Raw genomic sequence first — 24,459 nt, forward strand, 5'->3', positions numbered from 1 at the left:
AATCACTCCGCATCCCGTTTTCTCAACATCCAACAGCCACCGCTTACGAAAGACCATATATAAGACGGGCGGCTTATCCTCTCGTTCACCGTGGCTTCCCACCGTCGGCGCCTCTTTTGCCTTTCAATCGCCAGAATTCCCGACCAAGGAGCGTCCCTGGGAGATTCAAAGAGGATTCCCATTCAAATACACCAGACGCAGCCCCTCGTTGGACGAGCAGAGCGGACCCTTGCCATCACCGGACTTGGACCACCGCTAAGGCTGAAGCGCTCTTACAAGTCTACAAAACCCATTGATTCAGCAGAGAGAAAGAAAGAAGAGAGAAAAGAAGGAAACGAAAGAGAAAGGCGTCACTCATACAAGAAACAAGAGGAAATTGTAGAGTCACAAGGAAAAGGTACAAAACAAAACGTGCTGTTTTGTCCGTCCTCCTCTCAGAGTGACGTTTTCGTCACCACCACCACCACCACCACCACCATCAACACCACCAAGTCTTCACCACACGCAACCCCGGCTTCACCCTCCCATCCCGCCATCATGCCACACCTCGTCTCCAGCTTCCTGCGCTCGTCGACAGGCTCCATCCCCCACATCAAGGCCGTCTCGCGCTCCCGCAACACCTCGCGCAGCACCTCGCGCAGCGCCTCCCGCAACACCAGCCCGCACGCCTCGGACAGCGAGGACCGCCATGCCGTCAAGATGCCCGACCTCGCCGAAGCTATCCGCAAGCACCACCGCCTGTCGCTGCACTTTGGCCGTTCCGCCTCCAAGGAGCGCCACCAGCACGTCCCCTACGCCCCCGTCGTCGTCGACTGGAGCGTCGAGAGCCCGCCCGTCGTCTTTCACGGCAACGCCGAGGACAGCACCGGCGCCCTCGTCTCGGGCCAGCTGTTCCTCGACATCAAGGAGGACCTGGTCGACGTCGAGAGCTTCGAGGCCAGCCTCAACCTTGTCGTGACCCACAAGCGGCCGTTCCAGAACAACTGCAGCGACTGCCAGGCGCAGTCCACCGAGGTCGAGAAGCTCAAGCTGCTGGCGCACCCGGTGCCGCTGCGCAAGGGCAAGCACCAGTTCCCCTTTTCCATCCTGCTGCCGGGCCACCTGCCCGCCTCGATGGACACGCCCGTCGTCTCCATCGCCTACGTCCTCAGCGCCGAGGCCCAGTTCCTGACGGCGCCCACCGCCCCCGAGGGCTTCAGCACCATCTCCTCGGCCAAGTTCGAGCGCATCATCGACGTCAAGCGGACGCTGCCCGAGCCGCTGTACCCCCACAACTCGGTCCGCGTCTTTCCCCCGACCAACATCAAGGCCGCCGCCAGCTATGTGTCTGTCGTCCACCCGACGGGAAACAACAAGATGACGCTCAAGCTCGACGGGCTCATGACGCACAACGAGCGCGTCAAGACGGTCGACCTGTGGAAGCTCAAGAAGCTGACCTGGAAGCTCGAGGAAACCATCAAGACGGTCGCCCCCGCCTGCGAGCGGCACAACCCAGGGCTCGCCGAGTCCGCCGCCAAGGGCCTGCCGCGGAGCGAGACTCGCGTCGTCGGCGAGCAGACGCTCACCCAAGGCTGGAAGTCGGACTACTCGGGCACCGACGGCATCGTCGACATGGAGTTTGAGTTTTGCGTCAACCAGCTCAAGCCGCACTCCAACGCGCTCAAGTACGCCTGCGACATGAAGACGCCCGACGGCACCGAGGTGACACACTCGCTGCTGCTGGAGCTGGTCGTGTCCAAGGAGTATGCGCAGGAGGGCCGGACAAACGTCTCGCACCAGACGGGCACCGGCCGGATCCTGCGCATGCACTTTGCCGTTGTCCTGACCGACAATGGCGGCCTGAGCGTCAGCTGGGACAACGAGGCGCCTCCCGTTTACCAGGATGTGCCTCCCAGCCCTCCCGAGTACGCAGAGGACGAGATGGCGCCGACGCCGCCCATTGAGTACTACGATCTCGAGGAGTTGGTTGCCGCAAGGGCAACAGCGCCCAACAGCCGAAGGGGGAGCCAAGAATTATAACGAGCCCACGATGATACTCTACACTTTTAATTTCCTTTGTCTAATTTTCTTTTAATCTTCTTTTCTACGACTTGGATGACTGGGCGCATCAACTCAGGATACAATTCGGCCTGGATGCTGGGAGCAGAGCGGATGTGGGCGGCTTTTCGATATTTGCTGCATACCCTTTTTGTTTTTGATGAGCGGATATTTATATACCCCCTATAGCAAAGGACAAATGGCTTTTTTTGTGAACATTTCTTTTGTTTTGTCTGTATGCTGAGTATGGTGGAACGGTCGAATAGAGACTTGGCCAAGAAGGCTTTTCTTTGACTAGGAGTTTTGGCCTACGGATTGATGGGTGGGCGGATGGATCAACTGCAATAGACGGTTACTTGATCGGACGGTGGATATGAGTGGAACGATATAGAACTGTCGGCAAAGGATACAATATCAAACAATTCTGTTCACCGCTGTATCTGATGCCTTTGCTACATGTGATGTGCTGTAGATGCTTCGTCCATGACTCGGATCAGTACCTTAAGGTGGTGAGTACAAAATGTGGTACCATCATGTGAACTTGCACTCGTCGTGAGTTGCCTCACGCAACGATGATTCAAACCTGCGATATCGGCCACGCATCAGACGATCTTCCAAGAAATCGATAGTACGTACACACGTCTAATAGTCGTGGAAGGCAGCGCCAAAACTAGGGCGCGCGGAAACCAAAAAAAAGAGACCAGGGCGCAAAAACTCTGGCATTTAGCCGGACCTTGTCGAGCAACCTGTGGTGTATTAAGTAACGCACTTGGCGGTATAGTGCTAACAACTGCCTTACGAGTATTAAGGTAAGATGGGGGTTTCCCCACGGGGCGGGATGACGAGAATGGAGTATGGGGATGATGACTTGTAGGGCGTGGTGGTGGCGCTGATGCGGCTGATGCGGCTGGGGGTTGGACTCAAGACTGAGCTTGACTGAAGCTGAACTTGCTTTTTGATTGTTGGTGGATTAATAACATTGTTGTTAAAGCGGTCGATTTGTAAGCTGACTGCTTTGCCTTTCTGTACGTTAACGTAGCTTGATTGAGCTTGGAGGGTGTTTACCGGGGGAAATACATGGCAGGTTTGAAGGCTGAGAAATGAGTTTTGTGTCTTGAGGTAGATCTGGATGATTGTAGTGATTTGGTGGTAGCTGTTGGTGATTTAGTCTACATGGGGTATTGTGAACTTCAGCTTTCAACACAAGAGGAAGTGCATGTGAACTCGAACTCATTGATGGGGTTTGGTGAACCGATACGAGGCATGAGATTGATGATGTAAGTGAGTAATGATCTGGAGGGTTAGCTACCGTAGCTGGTGCAGGTTCGACTTCTAGCTGGCTAGCAGCTCTTCTAGCAAGACTGACACCTGGGTAGTCTGGAGTCAACGAACGAGGGGTCTATCGTGTGTGCTGGAAGCAAGTAGATGTGACGAGAAGGTGTTGCTCAGTTTGAGATGAGATGTTGAGATGTTTCATGGTGTCGATGGCATGTGATCTTTTAGCAAATGCTTATCTAGGGCGATGAGTTGTCTGATGTGTGCTTGATTGAAGGCGTTGTTTGCTTTCAAAGTTGATGCCATGTATTGCATAGTTAGAGAGTTCGTCTACCAAATTGGATTCGTCTTTTACGACTCATTCGTTCAATCATGCCAACAGCCACTCATTCTCACTACGAGTCATCTAGAAGAAACTGAGGATGCTACCATCATCTCTAGATCCACATGTAGTATCTCTCAACTATAACCATTCTAACAACCGCAACGCTTCTTCATATACGCACAATCATCTTTTCCATCTACGCCCTCTCCATCTTCTTATACATCCCCCAAACCCCCTTGATCAAGCCCTCGACCGACCCCGGATCCCCCATGTACCCCTCGCCCGCCCTGCCCTCGTCATCCCTCCAGACGCCATCCGCCGCAACCCGCCCAAACAGCCTCGTGTTCTGATTCCTCTCGATGCCCTCCCTCCACTTTGCGCAAACCTCCTCGCTGTCCACCATGACGTTGATCTCCTGGCTGTGGAACCAGCTCTGCGTGTCCTGGTTGCCGCTCCCCTGGACGCCCACGCAGCCGTCCGCAATCAGCAGCTTGACGTGGCAGCACCTTGCGCGGAAGCACTGGTGAATCGGCCTGTTCTGGTCCTTGGCCACGTAGTCGTAGATGTGCAGCAGCTTGCGCTCCGGCCCGTCCTCGGGCAGCAGCGACAGCAGGCTCCGCGCGGCCTGCTCGTTGGTCCCGCCCTGGCCGGGAATCACCTCGCCGGCGTCGTTGTACCCGAAGCACACGTAGTACGTGACCTCGACGCCGCGGCGCAGCGCCTCGGCCAGCGCGGGGATGAGCGGCGCGGCGTTGAGGTCGGGCGTCTGGATGAAGATGTTGTGCGCCGCGTTCCGGATGAGCGACAGCCAGGCCTCGTTCTGCGGCACAAAGGCGTTCTTGGAGTCGACGCTGCCGTACGGCGGCCGCGAGACGAGGGCCATGGGCACCGGGTAGGGCGTCGACGTGTCGACGTACGGCGTCATCTCGTGGCCGTCGGGGATCTCGGGCCCCGTCGGCGGCACGGGGTTCTTGACGGCGTAGTTGAGCTGGCGGTTGGCCGCCTGCAGCCGCGTCTCGTCCGGCTTGGTCGAGTAGCACACCTGCATCCGCGTGATTTCCCCCGCGACATCGTCGTCGTAGTGCGGATCCTCGGGCGTGTGCTCCTTGAGCTCGGCGTGCGCCTGTCCGTTTGCCGCGATGCGCTGCTGGTCTCGTCCGGCGCCCCTGTCGAGATACAGCGGCTCGTGGGTGGACGTCGGCAGGCCGCCCTCTGCAGCCGGGAAGCCGTATGACGGCAAGGGGGGGTCAAAGGGCCGCTTCCAGGTGATGAGCGCCGTGTCGTAGATGCTGTCGACGATGGGGCCCTCGAGGTGCGTCAGCATCTCCATGTTGCAGTTGTCCTCCATGTTGTTGCTCATGACGAGGGCAATCTTGCGGTCCACGACGCAGAACTTGGCGTGCAGCGTGCCCAGCACCAGCTTGTGCAGGCTGACGACCTCCATGTCGAGATGGGGCACCTCGTCCGGGGCCGGCAGCTGGATGGCCTTGCCCGAGTACGCGGCCGGGCTGACGCGCTGATGGGCGTCGATGGCGCTCGCGGGCGTCGCCTTGTCGTACATGATCTTGACGACGACGCGCTGCTTCCGCTCGCCCGCGCGCCTCGACAGCTCGATGAGGGCGTTGCGGACGAGCCGCTGCGCGACGGAGGGCGACCAGTTGCAGGTGATGAAGAAGACCTCCTTCTCGGCGCGGGCAATGACGTTGGAGACGTGCCGGATGACGTCCACCAGCGGCGCAATCACGGTCAGGGGGACCGTCCCGTGCGAGCCCATGAGCGGCGGCGAGACGACGCCGGCGAGGGGATCCGCGTCGAGGCACCGCAGGGCGTCGGCAAAGGCCTGGAGGAAGAGCGGGCTCGGCGTCGTGGGGCCCCAGCGGCCGCAAGTGAGGGCGAGGTCCAGCGTCTGGCGGGATGATGCCGGAGATGGTCGGCCATTTTTGGTGATGCTGTAGTTGCTGTTGTTGTTGGTGTTGTTGTTGTTGTTGTTGTTGGTGGTGGTGGTGGTGGTGGTGGTGTTGGTGTTGTCGGAGGAAGAGAGGGAGGAGGAGCAGCGGGAAGAGGCCGCGGAGGAGGCCGAGGCGGAGGAGGGAGGCGGCCGGTGGAGGTCCTTTTCGTAGATGCCGTAGAGGTCCTTTGCGATCTGGCCGGGGCTCTGGGACGGGTTCTTGGCGAGCAGGGAGCTGACGGTGTTGGCCGAGTGGCACAGCCGGAGGACGTGGTCGGACACCATTACGAGGTTGTATAAGATGGCGAGCAAAGCGTATGAGTGAATGAGCGAGAGTGTGAAGTGTTTACAGAGTATCAAGAGAGGCTCAATCAGTACAGGTTCATCATATTATATTAAGAATGAAGTAGAAATAAAAGAGGCAATTCGAGCCGGATTGACGGCATCGTCGCCCATCAAGCACGAAGCAGCTTCACGGCACACTCAAGCCGAGAGAGCATGCAAGCCAAAAAAGAAGGGCAAAAGCTCCAAACAAGCCTTCAAGCTTCTCTCATCCAGAATGCAAGTGTGGGGTCATGAAACGTCATGCAAAACCCTGGCCGTGGCGCATCCCTCCTTCAAAACTTGGTTGGTTCAGGTCTGAGTGGCTTGTTTCCGCCCAGCTGGATGCCTTGCCCGTTGCCGGATTGCCGCTATGAACTTCCCTGATGGGCCGCTAGGCTGGCCGAGATCCCGATCGTTTGGGGAGGGCGGAGGATTTGCGTGCATTGGGAGGATCATGTGAATGGGGGGGGGTCAGGGAGGAAACCAGGGTGGCGGAGGAGGAGAAGGAGGAAGAGACAGGGGGTGGGAAAGTGAGGGCATCGCCAAGGCTGGATGAGGGAATCGGATGGGTTCCGCAGTGGTGCGGGTTGTGTTTGATGCAGGTGCTCTGTACATACAGGTAAGGTATGACGGGCATCGACGTGCATTTACATGTTGCCTGAACGGGGGTCCCGATAGTGTAGTGTCTGTACCACGTCAAGGACAACACCATATTCCTCGTACTGAGGACTCCTTTCTTTTGGTTTCTACGTTAGTATCTTGATCCAGCATCATGTTCAAAAGAGACATGAAAAAAAATGAAACCTTCGGGTTTGATGACGGCTCAAAATCTCTCCCACCGGCCGGCTTCAATGGCTCTTACGCTCAGTGTGGGAGGTGAATAACAAACAGCCCATGACGCTCCTCCGGCAGGCTCAGCGGCTCTTACGCATCTGTGATGGAGTCTTACAACATCTATAACGGCCCGCATGGTGCTCCCCCTTTTCTCAGGCTGGCTCTGTGGCTCTTACTGCTCTGTCTCTCGGTGGAAGTCAACCATGTCATATCAAAACGCAGCTCGTGCATCTTGCGCCTCGCAACGTTTCTCTCAACGTGAAGAAGCACCTCCACCGCGGATTCAACTCGCAGCTTCTTTGGGGCTCCGACATGTCGTCAATCTTCATGTTTAACCATTGCGCTAGCAGGGTCATAACCTGTCGACTGTGTTGGATGGAGAGCGTCTGTTTTGTCTTATATATCCCTGGAGTTGAGTCGCGGTAATTTGACGACATTGTTAGCTCGAGGGCACCCCTGCAAAGTACTGACACCGCTAGACGAGACCCTGGCTTTTCGGCTTCAACCATCTCTAGCTCTGAATGGTGATCAGATTGAATCTCATCAGTAATCGCATCAAGAGCATCATCATGGTGATTTCCCTTGCGTTAGAGTTGCAAGTTGAGTTGGTCCAGCATGTCACTTCACGCTTACCCGATGGCTTCCAGATTCCATGTGATTCTCGGGGCAATTGGCGCCATTAACACGCCTCAAGTCCCGGTACCTCCAGACGCTGCCCGCCTCTCACCGCGAATGCAAGCAGCTGTACTTGTCAATGATAGATATACAGTAGTAGAAGCAGCCAATCCCACGCTGTGCATATGTCATGTCAATAAATCACAGCCTCTTGCACCAAACAGCTGCATTCGTCAAACCAAATCCCAATTCTCTCGCCTTTGGTTAACCAAACCATTATATCAAATCTCCTTTCCCGTGGATTGGACTGATCCCTTGTCTGGTTTCGGAACAGGGGCCTGTTGATGTGTGACGTTTGACGCCAGCGACCCCGAAACACTCGAGCGTCAAAATTGTCATCCCACCAGCATTACAAAACACACACCACCAATCCCTCTTTCCACTTACTAGGTACTAGTAGTACAACCTCACCTCTACAGCCCCTCGTGCTCCGACAACCCCTCGTCATCCATCAGCTATACCAACTCTGTACTGCTCTGTACTGCTCGACCATCCAACATCTCGATAGATTCATCGATCCAGACCTCGCTCGCTCCCGCATCTTCAGCCTCGCCATCATCTCCAAGCCGTCCCGCAGCCATGGCCAAGCCCCGGCTGATTATCCTCATTCGCCATGCCCAATCCGAGGGCAATAGTCAGTCCCTCCCCACGATCTGCTCTGCTCCGTCTCTTCCGCGTTCATTCCAGCTGACCCTCTCCCCCCTCCAGAGAACCGCGAGATACATCAGACCATCCCCGACCACCGCGTCAAGCTCACCCCCGAAGGCTGGACCCAGGCCCACGAGGCCGGCCGCCGCCTGCGCAAGCTGCTCCGCCCCGACGATACGCTCCAGTTCTTCACCTCGCCCTACCGCCGCACCCGCGAGACCACTGAGGGCATCCTCGCCACCCTCACCTCGGACGACCCCGAGCCCTCGCCCTACCGCCGCTCCAGCATCAAGGTCTACGAGGAGCCGCGCCTGCGCGAGCAGGACTTTGGCAACTTCCAGCCCTGCAGCAGCGAGATGGAGCGCATGTGGCAGGAGAGGGCCGACTACGGCCACTTCTTCTACCGCATCCCCGACGGCGAGAGCGCCGCCGACGCCTACGACCGCATCAGCGGCTTCAACGAGAGCCTGTGGCGCCAGTTTGGCGACGACGACTTTCCCAGCGTCTGCGTCTTGGGTGAGCTTATACTCCTCTATCCCCCTGCCTTGGACATCAATCCCCATCTAACGTTGGTTATCGCGATAACAGTCACCCACGGCCTCATGTCCCGCGTCTTCCTCATGAAGTGGTACCACTTCTCCGTCGAGTACTTTGAGGACCTCCGAAACATCAACCACTGCGAGTTCCTCATCATGCGCAAGCAGGTCAACGGCAAGTACCACCTCGAGAACAAGCTGCGCACCTGGTCCGAGCTGCGGCGGGAGCGCGCCCAGGCCCTGGCCCTCAAGGACAAGGACAAGGACGGCGGCGACGGCGACAAAAACGCCGACGCCTCCAACAAGGACGAATTCAAGCTGCAGCACACACAGAGCTTCGTCGCCGTCCGCAGGTGGGGAGGCTGTCCCAACGGGTGCAACCACACCGCCACCTACAAGCCCCGGCAGTACCCGGACCACACGCCGCATCATCAGCATCAGCAGGAGGAGGAGAACAAGACCGGCAGCGGCAGCGGCAACGGCAGTTCGGCCACGAACCTCGCCGCTAGGAGGCAGCAGCGCCACGTGTCGAGCGGCTCCGACGACAACGACAGCAGCAGCCCGGAGCAAGCCCCCAAGCCCGTCAACAAAAAGGTCAACATCGAGGCCGCCCGCGCCTTTGACGACATCGTCTCCTCCCCCGACGGCACCCCGTCCTTCATCACCGCCGAGGACCGCATCCGCCACATCAAGGCCACCCACATGCACGTCGGCCGCGACGCCGGCGGCACCTACTCGGGCCACGCCTCCCTCGCCGGCAGCGACACCGAGGCCTCCGAGGACGAGGCCACCCGCCGCCAGCGCATCGCCTCGCTCGACCCGCGCGTCACGTCCGGCCCCGCGCTGGCGAACCGCCTCGGGGACGAGCCGGGCGCGGAGCCCGAGGGCGAGGACGAGGAGGAGGATCTGGATGAGGTGGAGAGGGTGGACAGGAGCGTCAGGGGGAGCATCCTTTAAAGAAAAGCAACAAACGAGCAACAACAACAACGACGAAAAAGGGAAAAGACAACATCGTCCATCCGTTGCATTAGGTCGGATCAGCGGTTGCACACAACGAAGCGTGGCTATGGTTTCTCAGCATGGTTTCTTTTTTTTTTTTTTTTTTTTTGATTGATTGATTGATTGATACCTGGGTAGCTTCATAGATTGGATCATCTGGCTGAACCAAAAGTAAAAAAAAGGGCTGTCTGTTTCTGTATTCTCATAAGCCGTTGCCGCCAAGGATTCTTCACCCTGAACAATGTCCGAAATAAGAGCAACCGTCCTACTCTTTTACCAAGTCACAACAGAAAAAAAAAAAAAAAAATTTNAATTAAAAATAAAAATAAAAAAGAAAGAAAAAGGAAAAGGAAAAAGAAAAAGAAAGAAAAAGAAAAAGAAAAAGAAAGAGCACAAACAACATGCGATGGGACAATGTCCAACACGTTAGATGGAGACAAAGGATGAGGGTTAACGTAGGTATAATTCTCTAATATAAACACACCAGAAACAAAACCACCACGAAGAGAGCACAAAAACCATACATACACACATTGTGCATAACAAAAGGCCTTCTCAACAACCGCAGTTGCTCCCTCCCCTCTCCCAACTCGCAATAAAGCAGGAAAAAAAGAACAAGAATAGAAGAAAGATAACAGCGAGCTCCGTGCCATTCCAGTACCTTTATGTAATAACCCATTTGCCCAGTCTTTAATCCCAGCCGTAGCCCTGAAGAAAAATAATCGTGACCCTTCCCCCCCAAGATACCTACCTAATGCCTAGGTAGACCTTTTTTTCTCCCGTCTTTATGTGCCAATCTGATGCCGACGCTGATAAAGCAGCATGGACAAGGAAATCCACACAAATCAGAAAAGAAGAATCAGGTAGAACAATGCCAAAAGAAAAAAAAGAAAAACATGCAGTACAATCCCTCCGTCCTTCCTTCTCTCAAGCAACCATAGCATTAATGACCCAAGTGGTCAAGCCCCCATGAAAGGGGCCCTCCGAGGCTCGACTCCGCCCGCTGTAGAACGTGCTACCACAACACACCACACTTGCTTCTCCTAGGTTATCCGCTTGATTATGAAGAGCTAGAGGAAGAAAAGAAAAGAAGAAAGAAGAAGACGAAGAGAGCTGATAAAACCATCAGCTAAATTTGACAAAGGATAGCGATAAAGACACCCTCCCGAAACTGCCAACCCGCAGGGCCAATTCCTCAGCACAGGCTGCGGAACGTTATGCCGAAGGAGTCAAGTTTGATGAGGAGAGATGTGTAAGAAAAGCGGGCTGAGTGAGGTAGCTGGCCTAGTCCAATCAAGGGGGCCATGCCGTCAGGGAGCAGGCTCGCCCATTGCCCGCTCCCTATGATGTGAATGGGCAGCCAGGCCGCCTCAGAAAAACCGTGACATGGCTCTGCTGAGATCGATAAAGTCCACAGGCTTCGTCACATAGTCGCTGAACCCGGCCGCAGCGCACTTCTCTTGCACGTCTGACATGACGTTAGCAGAAAGCGCGATAATGGGCATCTGCGGATAATTGCATTGCATTTCCCATTCCCGAATCTCGCGGCAGGCTTGGTAGCCGTCTTTTCGAGGCATATGGAGGTCGCACTGCGTCATCTGTTAGCCAACAAGCGCCTTCGCAACATACATGTCGCACGAAAGGATTCCTTTGCTCACCAAGATGAGAGAGTAGTAGTTGTGCGGCTTCGAAAACACTCTCTCGACGCACTCTGCTCCGTCAACGGCAATGTCCACGTCGACTGCCACCTTCATCAGGAACTTGGTCATCACTTTCTGGTTGACCGGATTGTCTTCCACCAGGAGGACCCTGAAGCCCTTGTTGCCCATGCGCTTCTGAAGCTCCAGGGAGCTAGCCTTCTGACTCTCCAGCATCTGCTGCGCGGTGGACCTGTTCCAGTCGGTGCTCAAATCCCGGCGTCGATCCGGGTCAAAGATGACTGCAAAGCGCGATGGCTTGACCGGTTTGTAGATGAAGTTGACCATCTTGTCCGAGAAGAGCTTCTCGTACTTGGTGCCAGACGAGTACTTCATCACCTCCTGCCGCTGAACCGAGTCTGAGAGAATCAAAATCATGGTGCTATCCATCTTCTGCGACTTGGTAATCTTGTCCATGACGTTGATGACCGCCTCGGCCTCGCCAAGGTTGATGACGATGTGCGTGAACCGGATAGGGTCTTCGCCTCCGATGTAAGCTTCGGCCTCTTCTAGACTGGCGACGGCGGTGATCTGATGGGGCGCGTCCTTCGGCAGTGTCATCTCAATGTGCTGCGTGGTAGCCTCGCGGCTGTGCGTTTGAGGGCAGATGATGAGTATCAAGTACATGGGTGGCCGGAACGTCTCAGACGGCAGCTTCTTCTCGGGCGTCGCGCTGCGTGTTGTTGAGCCCCGGTCAGGTGGCATATCGAGCTTCATTTGCGAAAGGTCTTGGCCGCTGGCTTTGGCCGCCTCGCTGAAGCGAGCCAGGCCCGTGTTCATCGATGTAATAGAAGACCGATCCGTGGCAAGCGACTGGCCGGAGTGAGGCGACTGGCTCGAGCTTCCTGTCGATTCAGGACCTAGCGAGATAAACTCTGGGCCCGCGAAGCTTGACTCATCCACAGCGTGCGTCTTCTGGGCTTGGGCGGCAGCCGGGGGTGGAAGCGCAGGAAGCCTTGCATGTGAGGCACGCTCATCGGCCGTGGCCGGTGGTGGAGACGCCACAGTCGCCGTCGACCCCGGACTGCTGGGCATCGGAGGCCGATCTTCGACCGTCGGCAGCGAGCAGCGAGCCGTAAAGGTAAAGGTCGAGCCCTTGCCCATGACCGCCGTCCCTTCCATCTTGCCGCCGTGAAGCTCGACGAGTTGCCTGGAGATGACCAGGCCGAGCCCGCTGCCTCCGTGCTGTCTCGTGCTGCTCTCGTCAATCTGGCTAAACGGCTTGAAGATGAGAGCCTTTTCTTCCTCGGAGAAGCCACGGCCAGTGTCGGTGATGATGAACTCGAGCATAATCTCGTGTTCCCCTACCACTGCGTCATCCCCCCTGTACACCTTGCACTGACTAAATACCTCGCCTTCCGACGTGAACTTGATGGCGTTTCCGATGACGTTCAAGAGGACCTGGCGGATCCGAACCCTGTCTCCCTTGACCCACGCCGGGACGTCTGCGTCTACGAGGTAGTTGAGTTCGAGTCGTTTGGAGATGGCCATCGTAGACACGAGCTCGTTGACGTCCTCAATGAGCGAGCGGGTGTGGAACCATTCGTATCTCAGCTTCATCATTCCCGCATCCACCTTGGAGAGATCCAAGATGTCGTTGATGATCATGATGAGACTGTTGGCGCTCGTCTGGATGGTGTTGGTGTAGTCCCGCTGCTCTTCGTTGAGCGTGGTATCCTGCAAGAAGCTCACCATGCCGGATATTCCTATCAGAGGGGTACGGATCTCGTGAGACATGTTGCTCAAGAACCGGCCCTTGGACTCCATGGCTTCCTTCAACTTGGCCTCGAGGAGCTTGTGATCGTTGATGTCGGTGGCAGAGCCAAAGTAGGAACTTGCGCCGCTGCCAAAGTCTATGGTGTCAATCTCGACACAGCGAACGAGATGCCACCGATACTCGCCCGTCTTCGAACGCAGTCGGACCTCCGTCGTGTAGGACAGTCTGCCGTTGGAGTCGGTGCCGATCTTGATGACGCCCTTTTTGGCAAGCTCTGCAATCTCGCGGTCCCTCAGATGGTAGGTTGTTTCTCCGCCGGCGCCTTGTTTGCTTGACGGTCGTCCTCGGCCGGGGTTCTCTGCCGGGCGCCCTTCCTTTGTTGCGCCTGTGGGTGTGCTTGTGGTGTCGCCGGAGCCGGGGCTCCAGTTGCCCTTTTGATTCGAGTCTGAGGGTGGTGACGTCGGCTGCGAAGAGGGAATGCGACATCTGGCCAGGTCATCCGGGTGGACAAAATCCAAAAAGCCCAAGCGCAGCGAGTCCTCAAAGCTCTGGCCGGTATAGGACAGCCACTGCTCGTTTGCAAACGTCACGCCGTCCTCCTCCGTGGCAGTGAAAATAATCTGCGGTATCAGATTGGCCAGCAGGCGGTGCTTTGCTTCCGACGCCTCAACCTCCTGTTGGCGCGCGGCCTTGATTTCGGCTATGCGCTGCTCGTGGATGTCCAGGTATGAGCCTAGGAACTGCACGACGGCCCCTCGCTTGTCCTTGGACGCCACAGCGCGGGCGTAGAACCACCTGTAGGCGCCATCAAACCTCTTGATTCTCACAGTGCTCGAGAACTGCTCTCCGGTTCGCAACGAGTGGCTCCAGGCTTTGAGATATTCCTCGCGCTCGTCTGGGTGGATGCTGCCCCATGGATCCGCGGACAGGTCTGCCACTGTCTGTCCCCGGTAGGACAGATAACGGCTATTGACCCAGACGATTTCGCCCGTCTGCGGCAACGCGACGAACACTTGGGCGGGCAGAGAGTCCAGTATGAGGCCCTTGAGTTTATCGGACGGTGGTGGCATGTCGGAGGCGGAGGCAATGAACGAGCTGCTCCTCTGCAGCACGCTTGCGTTGGACGTCAGCGGCCGGCTGGGCAGGCTGGCGCCAGGAGGCAGTGATTGGAACGTGGAAGCAAAGTCGGCGCCGTAGCTGTGCAGAAGGGTGTGGCCCTTCTTGGACGGGCCCTGCTCGACCTTTGAAGGCTCGGGGTATCTATCCGTCGACACGGCGTCAAGGTCGATGCTCCCCTCGAGGCTACTCCGAGACGGAGCGTCTTTTGTGTTGGTGGGTTCATCCGAGCTCCCCGTCTGTCTATCCGCCATCTCGTCGGCGTCCGTCACGGCCGCCTGAGGAGTTTGAGAGGGTTTGCCGCCACTCAAGCGAGACGGTCTCACGTCTCCAGACGGGTCATCTTTGGATCCAGCTCTAGACCGCTGCGAGCCCTCTCTCGCAAGCTTGCTGCCGAAATAGCCACCCGAAGACTGGGAGATGCCCGCCGGGCTGGCCGCGGGCTGCCGTCTTTCCGCAAGGTAAACAAGAGCGCCCGAGTCCCATCCGGGGGTGCCGGTCGGAGAGCCAGTAGTGCTTTTTGAGATGCCCGAATAGTCGCTTGGACTGGTGATGCTCCCGGCCAACGACTGTTGGAGGACAGCCGTCTCGTCCGCGGCGAGGAAGGGTGTGGTTTCCATCGGCCGGCCGTACGCCGTAACCGCACCGAATCCAGCCGTGGATGGCCTTCTCCGCTTGAGACCGGCGAGCTCCGTCTCGAGGTTGGTGTAGTGTCGGCATAGAGAGAAGGTGGCGGCGAGATGTGGTGCCAAGTGCTCCAGGGAGTGTCGCAAGTTGGACGGGTACGGGATCACGGGGCTGAGAATAGACAAGATGGCAATCGGAGCCGGTTTGTCTCTCTTTGGAATCTCGGGCTCCAACGAACTTTGATGGTGAGTGCTCTCCGGCGATTGGCTGCTCCTCGAATGTGACTTTTGATGCATCGTGGTGGCATCAAGCTTGAAGGAATGCGGCTGCAGCTTAGAGGGCGGGGCGGTCAAAAGGGGTATGTGCAGAACCGTCCAGGAGTGGTCGACGCCAATAGCTTCCGGGGGCGGCAGGGAGGCATAGTCCGTGGGAGTGGGATCCGGGTTGAAAGAGTCCTCGTCGACGGTAGCATCGGAGAAGAAGGGGTTTTCCTTCGGGTCGGGCCTGACCGCAGGCGACGGAGCCGGAGATTGAGACCACGGCGACGGAGGAGTTTGCTCATACTCTTCATATTTCGGCGTGGGCGGCCTCGGGCTGTCGTCGTCCAGGATGGTGTCGCCAAAGTGAACCTTGGATCTGACAGAGGCACGGGCACCGGTAGGACCTGAAAAGATGGACGACAGCTTAGTTGCAGAATCTGACCTCTTGTTCTTTGGCTTTCTCGGCAGCTCCTGGCCGGGCGTCCTGGGGCCCGACTTGAAGGCGCCCGCCGGTCCCGTTGACGGCGCAGCCGGGGCTGATGGGGCCAAGTACGGGTAATTCCTCGTCAAGGCCACCGGCCGCCCGCGCTCCAAGACTCTCATGACACCCGTATTGTCAATCAAGGGGTCGGCTTCGTAATCGAGAGCTTGGAGAACAGGCAGAACTCTGCCGAGGCCGTTGTGCTTGGGAGCCACGAAGGGCGCCTCCCAGCTAGGGATTCGCCGTTGCTGCTGTTGCTCTTCCTCGATGAAGTCATGCTGTTCCAGGGTGCTCTTGTTGAGTTTGGCGTGGTTGTCTTCCTGCCGTTCCCCTGCGGTCTGGATGGCCGGAGAATGTGTTTGACTTCTAGTCAGGTAGGTGGGCCGCCGAGGCGCCGGCATCGTGATGCCTTCCGGTGGCTTGTCCTTGTTCTCCTCAAAGGTGTTAAATGAGTGACGGCTCGCAAACGTAGGGCGCCTTGGTCCTTCCGAGGGCGTGCCTGCGGTAGGGCTGGCAAACACATCATCAAGGGCGTCGTTGTCCGTGCTTTGCACCGCGCTGGTGCCCCGGGCCAGGTAGTTCATGCTGAGGTCGTCCTGCTCGTGCTCGTTATAGGTGGCCTTCTGTCCCCACGGCACGTTTTCAATATCGGTGGTGTCGGCGGGAACTGCCAGCGTCACACGCTCGGCCTGGTACACTTCTCGCATGATCTGGACGACGGTGCCCCACCAGGCATCGAGACCGGGCTCGGCGGACAGCATCAGCGAGAGGTCATACAGATTAGGGGTGGGGAAGTCAAAGCCATCGGGTTGGGGAGTGGCTCCCGGCTGAAAGGTCAAGGCCGAGGCCGGGGTCGACGTCTCTGATAGGACCCTGTCGAGAACGCCGCGATGTTCAAGGGACATTGCATGAGGCGAGCGGGAGAAGCCTGATGCAGCGGAAGCCTGGGCGTGTGGGTTGGAGAGGCCCGATGGACCAAAGCTTCCGGGCGGAAGAGTCATTCGAGGGAACGGATAAGACGGAGTGCTGGCGATGGGCGCCGGGGTCATGCCTCCACGTATTGTGTTTCCAGACTCGGTCGACGTGCTGGTAAAAGCCGACGAGGTGGGATAGGGAGAGTTCAAGACGGAATCCTCGAGAATGGGCGCCACGCGGGCCTTGTCGGGAAGTCCCAAATGCAGCTCTTGAGCGGAGAGGTCCCGCAGTTCCAGATCGCGGATGAGTCTCTCCCGGTACTCAACAAGCTGCTGCTGCGATAGGTTTGGTCCATTAGCCGTTGGCGTCTCACCTGGTGTGGAACCATTGACTACGGAGGCGGATAGAGCACTGGGCGAAGAAGGGGGGCCATCATCGGTATCATCGTCGACGATGCCGTCAGCCTGGGCGGCGCCGAGCCTGGTGCGGGCATTGGCATTGCCAGCGGCATCAACTTCGACATCGAAGTCGTGATAAACGTTGCTGTCGTCCCAGTGCTCGTCCTGGTATTCATCACTGGCATCCCGGCCATTCACATCAGTAATACGGCGCGAAACCAAGGGCCTGGAGTGAGCGATGGCGTCTGCTGAGGGGTTCGGCGAAGCGAGCGGGTAGCTGGAGCGACGTGCCGCCATTGTGCCCTTGGCATTGGCATGTCGATCTTGCGAGGCGCTGCCCGTCACTCGTCCATTTCTCGCGGCGGTCGTCGAATCGGGAGTGGGAGCCGCAGCGGCAGCATCGACGGTCCAGTGGGCATAGGGCTGGGTGGGCAGCTCCAGGCGACGCGTCCAGGAGGCGGTAGAGGCGGGCGAGGGCGACTCAGTCGAGGGCGTGGCGGTGGCCGTGGTGGTTGTGGTTGTGCTGGAGGTGGTGGACGAGGCCGGGATGGGCAGAGAGGGCGAGAACAGGGCTCTCTTTTCGGCCGAGAAGCTCTGGCGTGGCATGCCTCATGCCCTCTTCTGTGCGAAGAGGGATGGCGGTGGATCTCGTCAGGTCAGGTCGGCAGGTGGGATGCCGCATACGCAGGACAGGGCGGCAGCATCCAAAGCACAGGAAGGGCTCGGAGAAACGACAGCGGCGGCTGGCTGGCTGGCGAGAGGGCAGCAGAGGCGGAGGGGAGAGGAGGGGTGAGCCGGGTGCTTTGAACGGTTTGTCGGCCTCGGCGGTCTCTTCTCGTCTGCGGTCTGTCGTTGGCTGTTTGTGGCCGTCCTCTGGCTGTCGTTTGGCCGACTGTGCTGCTTCTGTCTGCCGCGTCTCGTCTCTTTGTTTTCCTCTATCTTCTCTGTCCCAGCTTTTTCGACCTACTGCTTTTTCCCCAGGCCGTCTGTGCGTGCGTCCGTCTCTGTTTGCGTTTCTGGCTCTGGGTTGTGGTTGTGGCCCGGTTCTGCGTCCGTGTCCGGCTGTGTGTCCGAGTCTCGTCTGTCTCCTCCTCGGCGTCGTGCGTGATATTTCCTGACCTTGTTAATCCCTGTTCGATCTTCTCTTTGTCCTCGGCCTGCTGTCTGTTCCGCTCTTTGTGGTGCGGCGTGCGGCTATGGCGGGCAAGGCGAGCTGGCTGTGTGTGGAGAGGATTGGAATTTGGAGGTCGAGTGCATGTGTGCGGGAAAAGCGTGGAGGTGGTGGTGGTGGTGGTTGTGCTTGCAGGTTCCGGTTCCCTGTCGGGGACGGTCCAGTACCTTTACTGTACGGTACGGTACGGTACGGCAGGCTGTCGGCTGGCTGTAGGGCCTTCAGGTTCTGCTCACACGTCACAGCGAGCAAAAGCAGCGCTGGCGAGTGCACCTCACAGTCTATCGCAGGCGGTGGTGCGGCAGGGGTGGGGAGATGGAGCGGACAGGCCACAAACGGGGGTCGTTTCCAGCACTCCCAGGATCAAATCCCGTCAGAATCTGAAAGTGGCCGAGCTGGAGCGCTCGCTGTAACTCGTGCCGGCAACAGCTGCTCAAGTCCGCTGCAAGTTACTGCTGTCGTTCCCTTCAGGGCTATCGGTCGGTCGGCGGATGGCCTGGAGGCTACTATGTTCGCAAGCGTTGCAGAGGATCTCGCAGGCTTGGGGGTGGCGCTGCAGAACTTGGCTGGATTCCGCCTGGCGGGCAGAGATGTGTTCCAAGGTTTCGTTCGCTCTGGGGGAGCCATGAGGTGGCTTCAAGGTCTGCGTGCCGCCAGGCCACCCGGGATGCACCAAATGCACCAAAAATCCCCCCCCATGTCCCAAGCCGTCGCCCCCCGGAACCGCTTAGGGAGCGAAAAAATGATTATGACGTAGGTGACAGGAACTGGAGGCTGGACAACGGCCCTAGTGAGCAGCCCCACGTCAGGGGTGTGAGGACAAGAAGCCCTCTGAGGTGTTTTTTTTTTTTTTTTTTTCTTTGATGTGTTTTTTGCTTCTATTCCTTTCCGTCTGTGTGACTTGAGGTTGTTGCTGATTAGGTACTGTGGTGTTTGTCGCTTTGCATCGACGTGCGCATCTTACATCAAGTGCCTATAGATGTTAGGATGTTAGGTAGCATCACGGCAATCAAGACATCAAGATCCAATCTCTCTCCTCCAGTCGTCGTGCAGACTGACTGACTCCTCAGTGGTGCTGAACGTGATTCATGCTGCTGCTGGCATTGCACCAAAGAGAGCAAACTCCACTCTTGGCCGGATGCATTTCCAGTGCGGTGGAAACGCCCAGCCCGCCAAAAGCCAGGGCTGCTCACCCGGGCCTGTTCCAATCATCTCGACGCAGCCTACATGTACCTGAACGCTCACCAGTTCTTTTTCTTCTACTCCCATCAACAAAAAGTACCTTGGTCCGGAGAACCTGCTGCTGACTCAGTTGGCAGCCCGCTTCTCCGACCGCTGGTCATCGTGCTCGTTGCTTGTACAAGGACTTCTCTCGAACCATATCCTTGCCCTCATCAAGCTCGCGTGCCTTTTCGCCAACTCTAAATTGCGGCCACGCGGAACATCTCCAAAGCATCTCAGCTCCTCCGGCTCGGCTGCCAGGCTAAATGCAAACGGCGACTAATGCTGCTACTACTACAAAAACCTACCATGTACAGTATCAATCTATTACCAAGGCCACCCATTGCCCGCTCTAGGGCGCTTGTCTGGTTATGGAGCAGACAGTCGTCGACGTGTCTGTTGCTACTATAATACTACGTGAATACAGACGTGTCTTCCATCACGTCGTCCAGCAACTCACCACCTCGCAGGCGCCATACATGTACATGCCTCCTACCTTACGCACAAACGTGTATCCAAGCACTGGCATTCGAGCTCACGCCATGCCCAGTCTCAGCAGCTTGCTGACCGCTAACAGCTGACAACAACACGACTGAGCATGCAATTCAATAAACACTGCATGGACTAACCGACCCGGCTGAATGACTGCGTGGCGCCTGTTTCAACCGCTCGCTCAGCAGACTTGAACGTGCCACGAGCGCGCAGGCATGAGCAAGACACAAGGCTCGCTACCTGTTCCTTTTACCTTGAGCAACAAGATGCACGGCTTCGGGTAACGCTCACGAGGCTTCAGCGCCGACAGACCGATAGTCGATGCTATTACTGGACAGTGCTAGGCGTGAAGCCCGGTAGCGTAAGGTAAGGTAAGGTAGGACATGTGCGTGCAGTCGACAGCCATCCATCCATCTGCTCGGTCTAGAATGCTGGCCGCCGTAGCGATGCAATGGTGCAGCCCGATGCTGATGGTTTACGTGCAGCTTGGGGACAGCCTTGGGCACCCGGTCACTACAGGCCATTTCTTACCTACTGCCAAGGTACCGTCCATTGCCGAGTCGGTCGGCGTACAAAATACCCGTGGTTAAGCATCGTCGACTCGATCCTCCGGACAATCAACCACGGACCAACAAGGCGCCTCCCTTATGATGAGAGAGGCTCCCTCCGGGTCCACCCCACGAATCAGACAAGGCGTCCCAGGCGTCGAACAAGAAAGCTTTTCCATCCCTCCCATCCATGGAGCGCCGGTGGCCAAGCCACGAGGCAGCCCTTCAGCCCTTTCCCTCGGAAATTGTTGGGCCCTGCAAGAAATGATCGAAGAGCATCCACATCCCTAGCCAGAGAATGACCCTTTTCCAGACGCCGCGCCACGAAGCAGCCCTACCTGCTTACCTACGTATCGAATGGAGCGCTTCGAACAGCCTACTATCTACTTCTGACTATCGTCAATACCTCCCGTGGTGTTCAATTGCTGCTGGGAGCCATTGCAAACTGCCACACCCCCCCCCCCCCTTTGTACTGTACGACAGATGACTGCTCTCCTACCCGTCTGTCTTGCAGTACCGTAAAGAACAAGCACACGCGAACTGTACGACAAACAGTACATCTACATACCTCCCCAAAGTTCATCATGCACCAGTCCTGGCCCCGAACAAGAGGCCCTTCTGAGGCCGACGCAGTGCTACCGCCCGCAGGGGCACAGCCAACACCGGGTACGAGGGACGAATCACGGCAACAAGGGGCCTTGCCGGGCCATGTCGTGACGTACAGTACATGTAAATCATGCAGAAGCCGGGCATCCAAATCATTCCCTTTCCCCCCCTCCCCTCTGGCCAACGTGAGCAAGCTGCCATGCCCTGCCGGGGAATGGACCGACACGATCGACCGCTGATCGCGTCGCTCGGAGATGGCAGAGGGCCCTCTCTCGACGGCGCATCACCGTACGGTTGCAAGCGGGCAGTGTCCTCTTGGGAGAGTAGCAACATCAGCAGAGCAAATGAAGATGAAAATTGACCCCCCCCAGTCAGTACTTCATGCAACGCGTACTGTAACTGAGCCGCTGCTATCTGTACAAAGCATGAAACACAGACGTGACATTTTCCCCCCCACGGGGGCCTGCGGCATCAACGTCATTCGTGAAGCAAGGCACACAAAAAGGGCCAGGCTTGTCCTCCCCTGCCCCCCAGTGCAGCCCGCAGACGTTCATCTGCACACCTCGTATTCCATCCATCTCCTTTTTCCCTTTCGACGAAGAGAAGGGGGAGGGACAGAGAGCGCAAAGTTTGTGCTCCTTGGGCGACCTCATCATCCCATTGCCTACCTACCTATCGCTGCTCCCGCTTTTCCCGTCATTTCATCTCCCAACCCCCGAGGGGTCACATGAACCTGGCGTGTGCACACACGGCTGGTCCGCAACCGAAAGGGAACTCCCTCCCGTTAAACGAGACGAGACGGACGGGCGAGGGACATGGGGGTACGATGTACACGTATTTTACCTTGCCTTTGCTGATTTCCTGGAGATTCCCTTTTCCTTTTTTTTTCTTATGAGTGCAAGATCTCCGCCAGGCGAGGTTATTTTTAGGTGCTTATAATGAACAATGTTCCCGTCGCGACATTCAAACTCTCCGAGTCGGTACCGGGTAAGTCTCGTAGGTATGTGATGAGGGCATTCCACAATCCAGTTCTCAATTACCGAATCCATCAGACCACAAAAGGTTCAACCAACCGGTCATCTCCCCATGACCATCTCATCACAAATTCCGGCCCATTCGCCTGCGTCCGCGGCCCTCATATCCACTTGCACTGGCCTGCAAGACCTGCCAGAGACCTTCTCCTCCTGAGATCCCCATCTCCATCTTCAGCTGCTTGCTAACCCCCTGTAGTTACCAGCGCCTCGCGGTGGGGAGTTTGTATGACGATGGCCTATTCCGCTAGGAAGAACCGGCCACCGATATCAGTTTCTTCCGCAGGGAGGAGACAACAATCAACCTCAAGACCTCTAGCATACAATGCAATCCGTCTGGCTGGGGCTCATCAGTCCGAGCCAGCTCAGCAGGGAAAACGACAAGGGCAGCAACAGTTACAAACCGCGTCTCTACACATAATAAGGTACGGAGCCTACTCCGACGACAGGGCACAGCTACAGCAGCTAACCAAACAGCAACTACACGGACCATCTACAAGCTGACTCGTGCGCACAAGGAACTTGGATCTGTGGCAGTCCAACCTCGTATCATCTCCTCCGACCTGTACTGTAGGCATGTATGACAGCCAGTCCACATCAACAGCCCAAGTCACAAAAAGGCCCCATCGCGTTCCAATAGTTGGGTACTGTAATACTCCGTACGTACGGAATAGCTTCCTCCTCCACCGGAAAGCCTCGTCAGGCAAGATGCAAAAAAGCAGGACACGCAACACGCAGAGGCGGGAGCATCTTTTCCGGTCCTTTGGATTGATGTACCCACAACAGCTCTCAACTCGATTCTTCTGCATTGTGACCCGCCCGCCTTAAAGGGCAACCAACGAATCTGTAAAAAAGTTTTCATTTTTGCTTCGGAAATCACTCGCCCGCGGGGGAACATTGCTTCAATACCAGCAACCTAACCCCAATACCTACTGCTTATTAGCTCAGCTGGGAGAGAACACCTGATGATGATGCGACTGGGTTGCTTCATTTCGACTCTTCACCGCATCAGACCGCCCGCGAAAGCAAGGCAGGCAGCCAGGCAGGCAGGCAGGCAAAAGGACCCCTCAACTGAGACATGGAGCGGTTTACCGATGGTTGACTCTGCGGAAAGCCACCCAATGCGGCTACCCGAAGAAGCGTTGGTTGGCGCAATTCTGCCTTTTCTTGCCGCTTCCTACATGTCACGATGCTGCGTCTTTTGGGGTATAACAAGAGCAGCACAACGGTGAAGGGGGGGGGAAGCGCAAATGACGTATTAGCTCGCTCCCGGAGTCCGTTTTGTCGTGGTACCATGTAGTAGCATGGAGAGGAATGGGAGAGAAGTGGAAGAGTTGCTCAGCCGCACTTTGCTGACGGGAGCAGTTTTACGTAGTAATACCTGTTGATGGAGGTGTTAATACCCATATGACCCCCTCACTGTATGGAGGTAAAGCCTTACTCGTGAGGTGCTTCTAATGCCTTGCCTCTCGGAATACTGGTGTGTAGGTCAATGGGACGTGGTCAAATGGGAGGGGAGGTGAGGATGCAAATGAACGGATATCGGGCTATGAGCCTCGTGTGTGTGAGGCCAAACCGTTCGGCTCTCGGGAGGGGAGTCAGATTGTGCGCTTTACGCCACAACCGCCCGGTTTACTAAACAGTCCGACGATTGTTTTCTTTTTTTAAACCTCTTCGCAAGATCGTGTTGAAACCGATTGCGGCCAGCTTACTCGCGGCTGAGTCTCATGCTTGGATATTCGTTCTTTGTTCGTACGTAGTCTTGATCACACGGTGCAGGACACGGGACTGCTTCACAGCGTCGAGGACAAACAAAGCCACTAGTAGGCAAGGCCTCGGGGCAAAGAACAACTTGAAGCCGCAAAAGGCCAACGGAGCTGTGAGATTAAGCAGCCGAGAACGACTTTGACGATGATTACAGTACCTGGGGCTACAGTATGTACATGGTAGTAGGGATCGGAGTCGCGAAAGGCGCGCCTCTTGTCGGAAAGAAGGGAAGGGTGGGTGACGTCGTCGGTGGGAAGGGGAAAACTGCCGGCCCGCAATTGCGTCGGTGGCGTACCATTGGAGATCCTGGCCGAATCCGCATTGGGGAAGTGGGATGGAAGAGACAGACGAACTTGCCTGAATTTCGTTGGGCATCACTACGTACAAGTACACACACAGTATGAGGAAGGAGCGAGAGAATATGGTGGAAGTGAGGCGAATGAAGATATCTGATGCTGTCTCTTACCATCGGTAACCGAGACGAGTTGTCGCCATGATCATGTAATCGCTGCTCCTCTGACGCAAATGCACCGCGAATGCCAAGCTTGGACCTCCAAACACGGAAGCCTCTCATATCCCGGTTTCGCCAAAGCCTCATCTCCCGCTCGCCAACCCCCGAGTCGTGCCTTGATGCCGGGAGGCTAGTGGAGCAAAGCTTGAACACGACGATCTCAATCTGTCAAAAGAATCTTGTCTCTCCTTCATGCTATTAATAGAGTCTGATAGCGGGAAATCGTCAAAATGGAGCCAAGCGACAATCGACCGGAGATTAAACGCGTGTCCAAGTGGCACGTTTTCAGTGATATCACAG

General features: G+C 56.8%; 5 protein-coding genes across 5 annotated transcripts; 2 read left to right on the top strand and 3 right to left on the bottom strand.

Annotated features, from left to right (window-relative positions):
- Window positions 1-537: 537 nt before the first annotated feature.
- CCMA1212_008709 (uncharacterized protein) lies at window positions 538-2,019 on the top strand (the record flags this gene model as incomplete). The annotated part of the gene is made up of 1 exon (XM_073705826.1): window positions 538-2,019. One exon carries the CDS (start codon window positions 538-540, stop codon window positions 2,017-2,019), a length of 1,482 nt encoding a protein of 493 aa, XP_073555667.1.
- A 1,814-nt stretch (window positions 2,020-3,833) lies between these two features.
- CCMA1212_008710 (uncharacterized protein) lies at window positions 3,834-5,870 on the bottom strand (the record flags this gene model as incomplete). The annotated part of the gene is made up of 1 exon (XM_073705827.1): window positions 3,834-5,870. One exon carries the CDS (start codon window positions 5,868-5,870, stop codon window positions 3,834-3,836), a length of 2,037 nt encoding a protein of 678 aa, XP_073555553.1.
- Window positions 5,871-7,997: 2,127 nt separating this feature from the next.
- Window positions 7,998-9,559, top strand: CCMA1212_008711 (Phosphoglycerate mutase-like protein; the record flags this gene model as incomplete). Its single annotated transcript, XM_073705828.1, has 3 exons — window positions 7,998-8,052; window positions 8,127-8,582; window positions 8,655-9,559. The coding sequence occupies 3 exons, from the start codon at window positions 7,998-8,000 to the stop codon at window positions 9,557-9,559; spliced, it is 1,416 nt and encodes a 471-aa protein (XP_073555554.1).
- A 1,412-nt stretch (window positions 9,560-10,971) lies between these two features.
- Window positions 10,972-17,418, bottom strand: CCMA1212_008712 (Peroxide stress-activated histidine kinase mak1; the record flags this gene model as incomplete). The annotated part of the gene is made up of 2 exons (XM_073705829.1): window positions 10,972-11,199; window positions 11,260-17,418. The coding sequence occupies 2 exons, from the start codon at window positions 17,416-17,418 to the stop codon at window positions 10,972-10,974; spliced, it is 6,387 nt and encodes a 2,128-aa protein (XP_073555555.1).
- A 329-nt stretch (window positions 17,419-17,747) lies between these two features.
- Window positions 17,748-18,337, bottom strand: CCMA1212_008713 (uncharacterized protein; the record flags this gene model as incomplete). Its single annotated transcript, XM_073705830.1, is given in 2 exon segments — window positions 17,748-18,150; window positions 18,162-18,337. Coding segments are annotated over 2 exon segments (579 nt in total), but the record flags the coding sequence as incomplete, so codon positions are not given.
- Window positions 18,338-24,459: the final 6,122 nt, after the last annotated feature.

The sequence above is a fragment of the Trichoderma ghanense genome, assembly GCF_004382785.1.
Source record: "Trichoderma ghanense strain CCMA-1212 chromosome Unknown scaffold_13, whole genome shotgun sequence".
In the NCBI taxonomy this organism is placed as follows: Eukaryota; Fungi; Ascomycota; class Sordariomycetes; order Hypocreales; family Hypocreaceae; genus Trichoderma; species Trichoderma ghanense.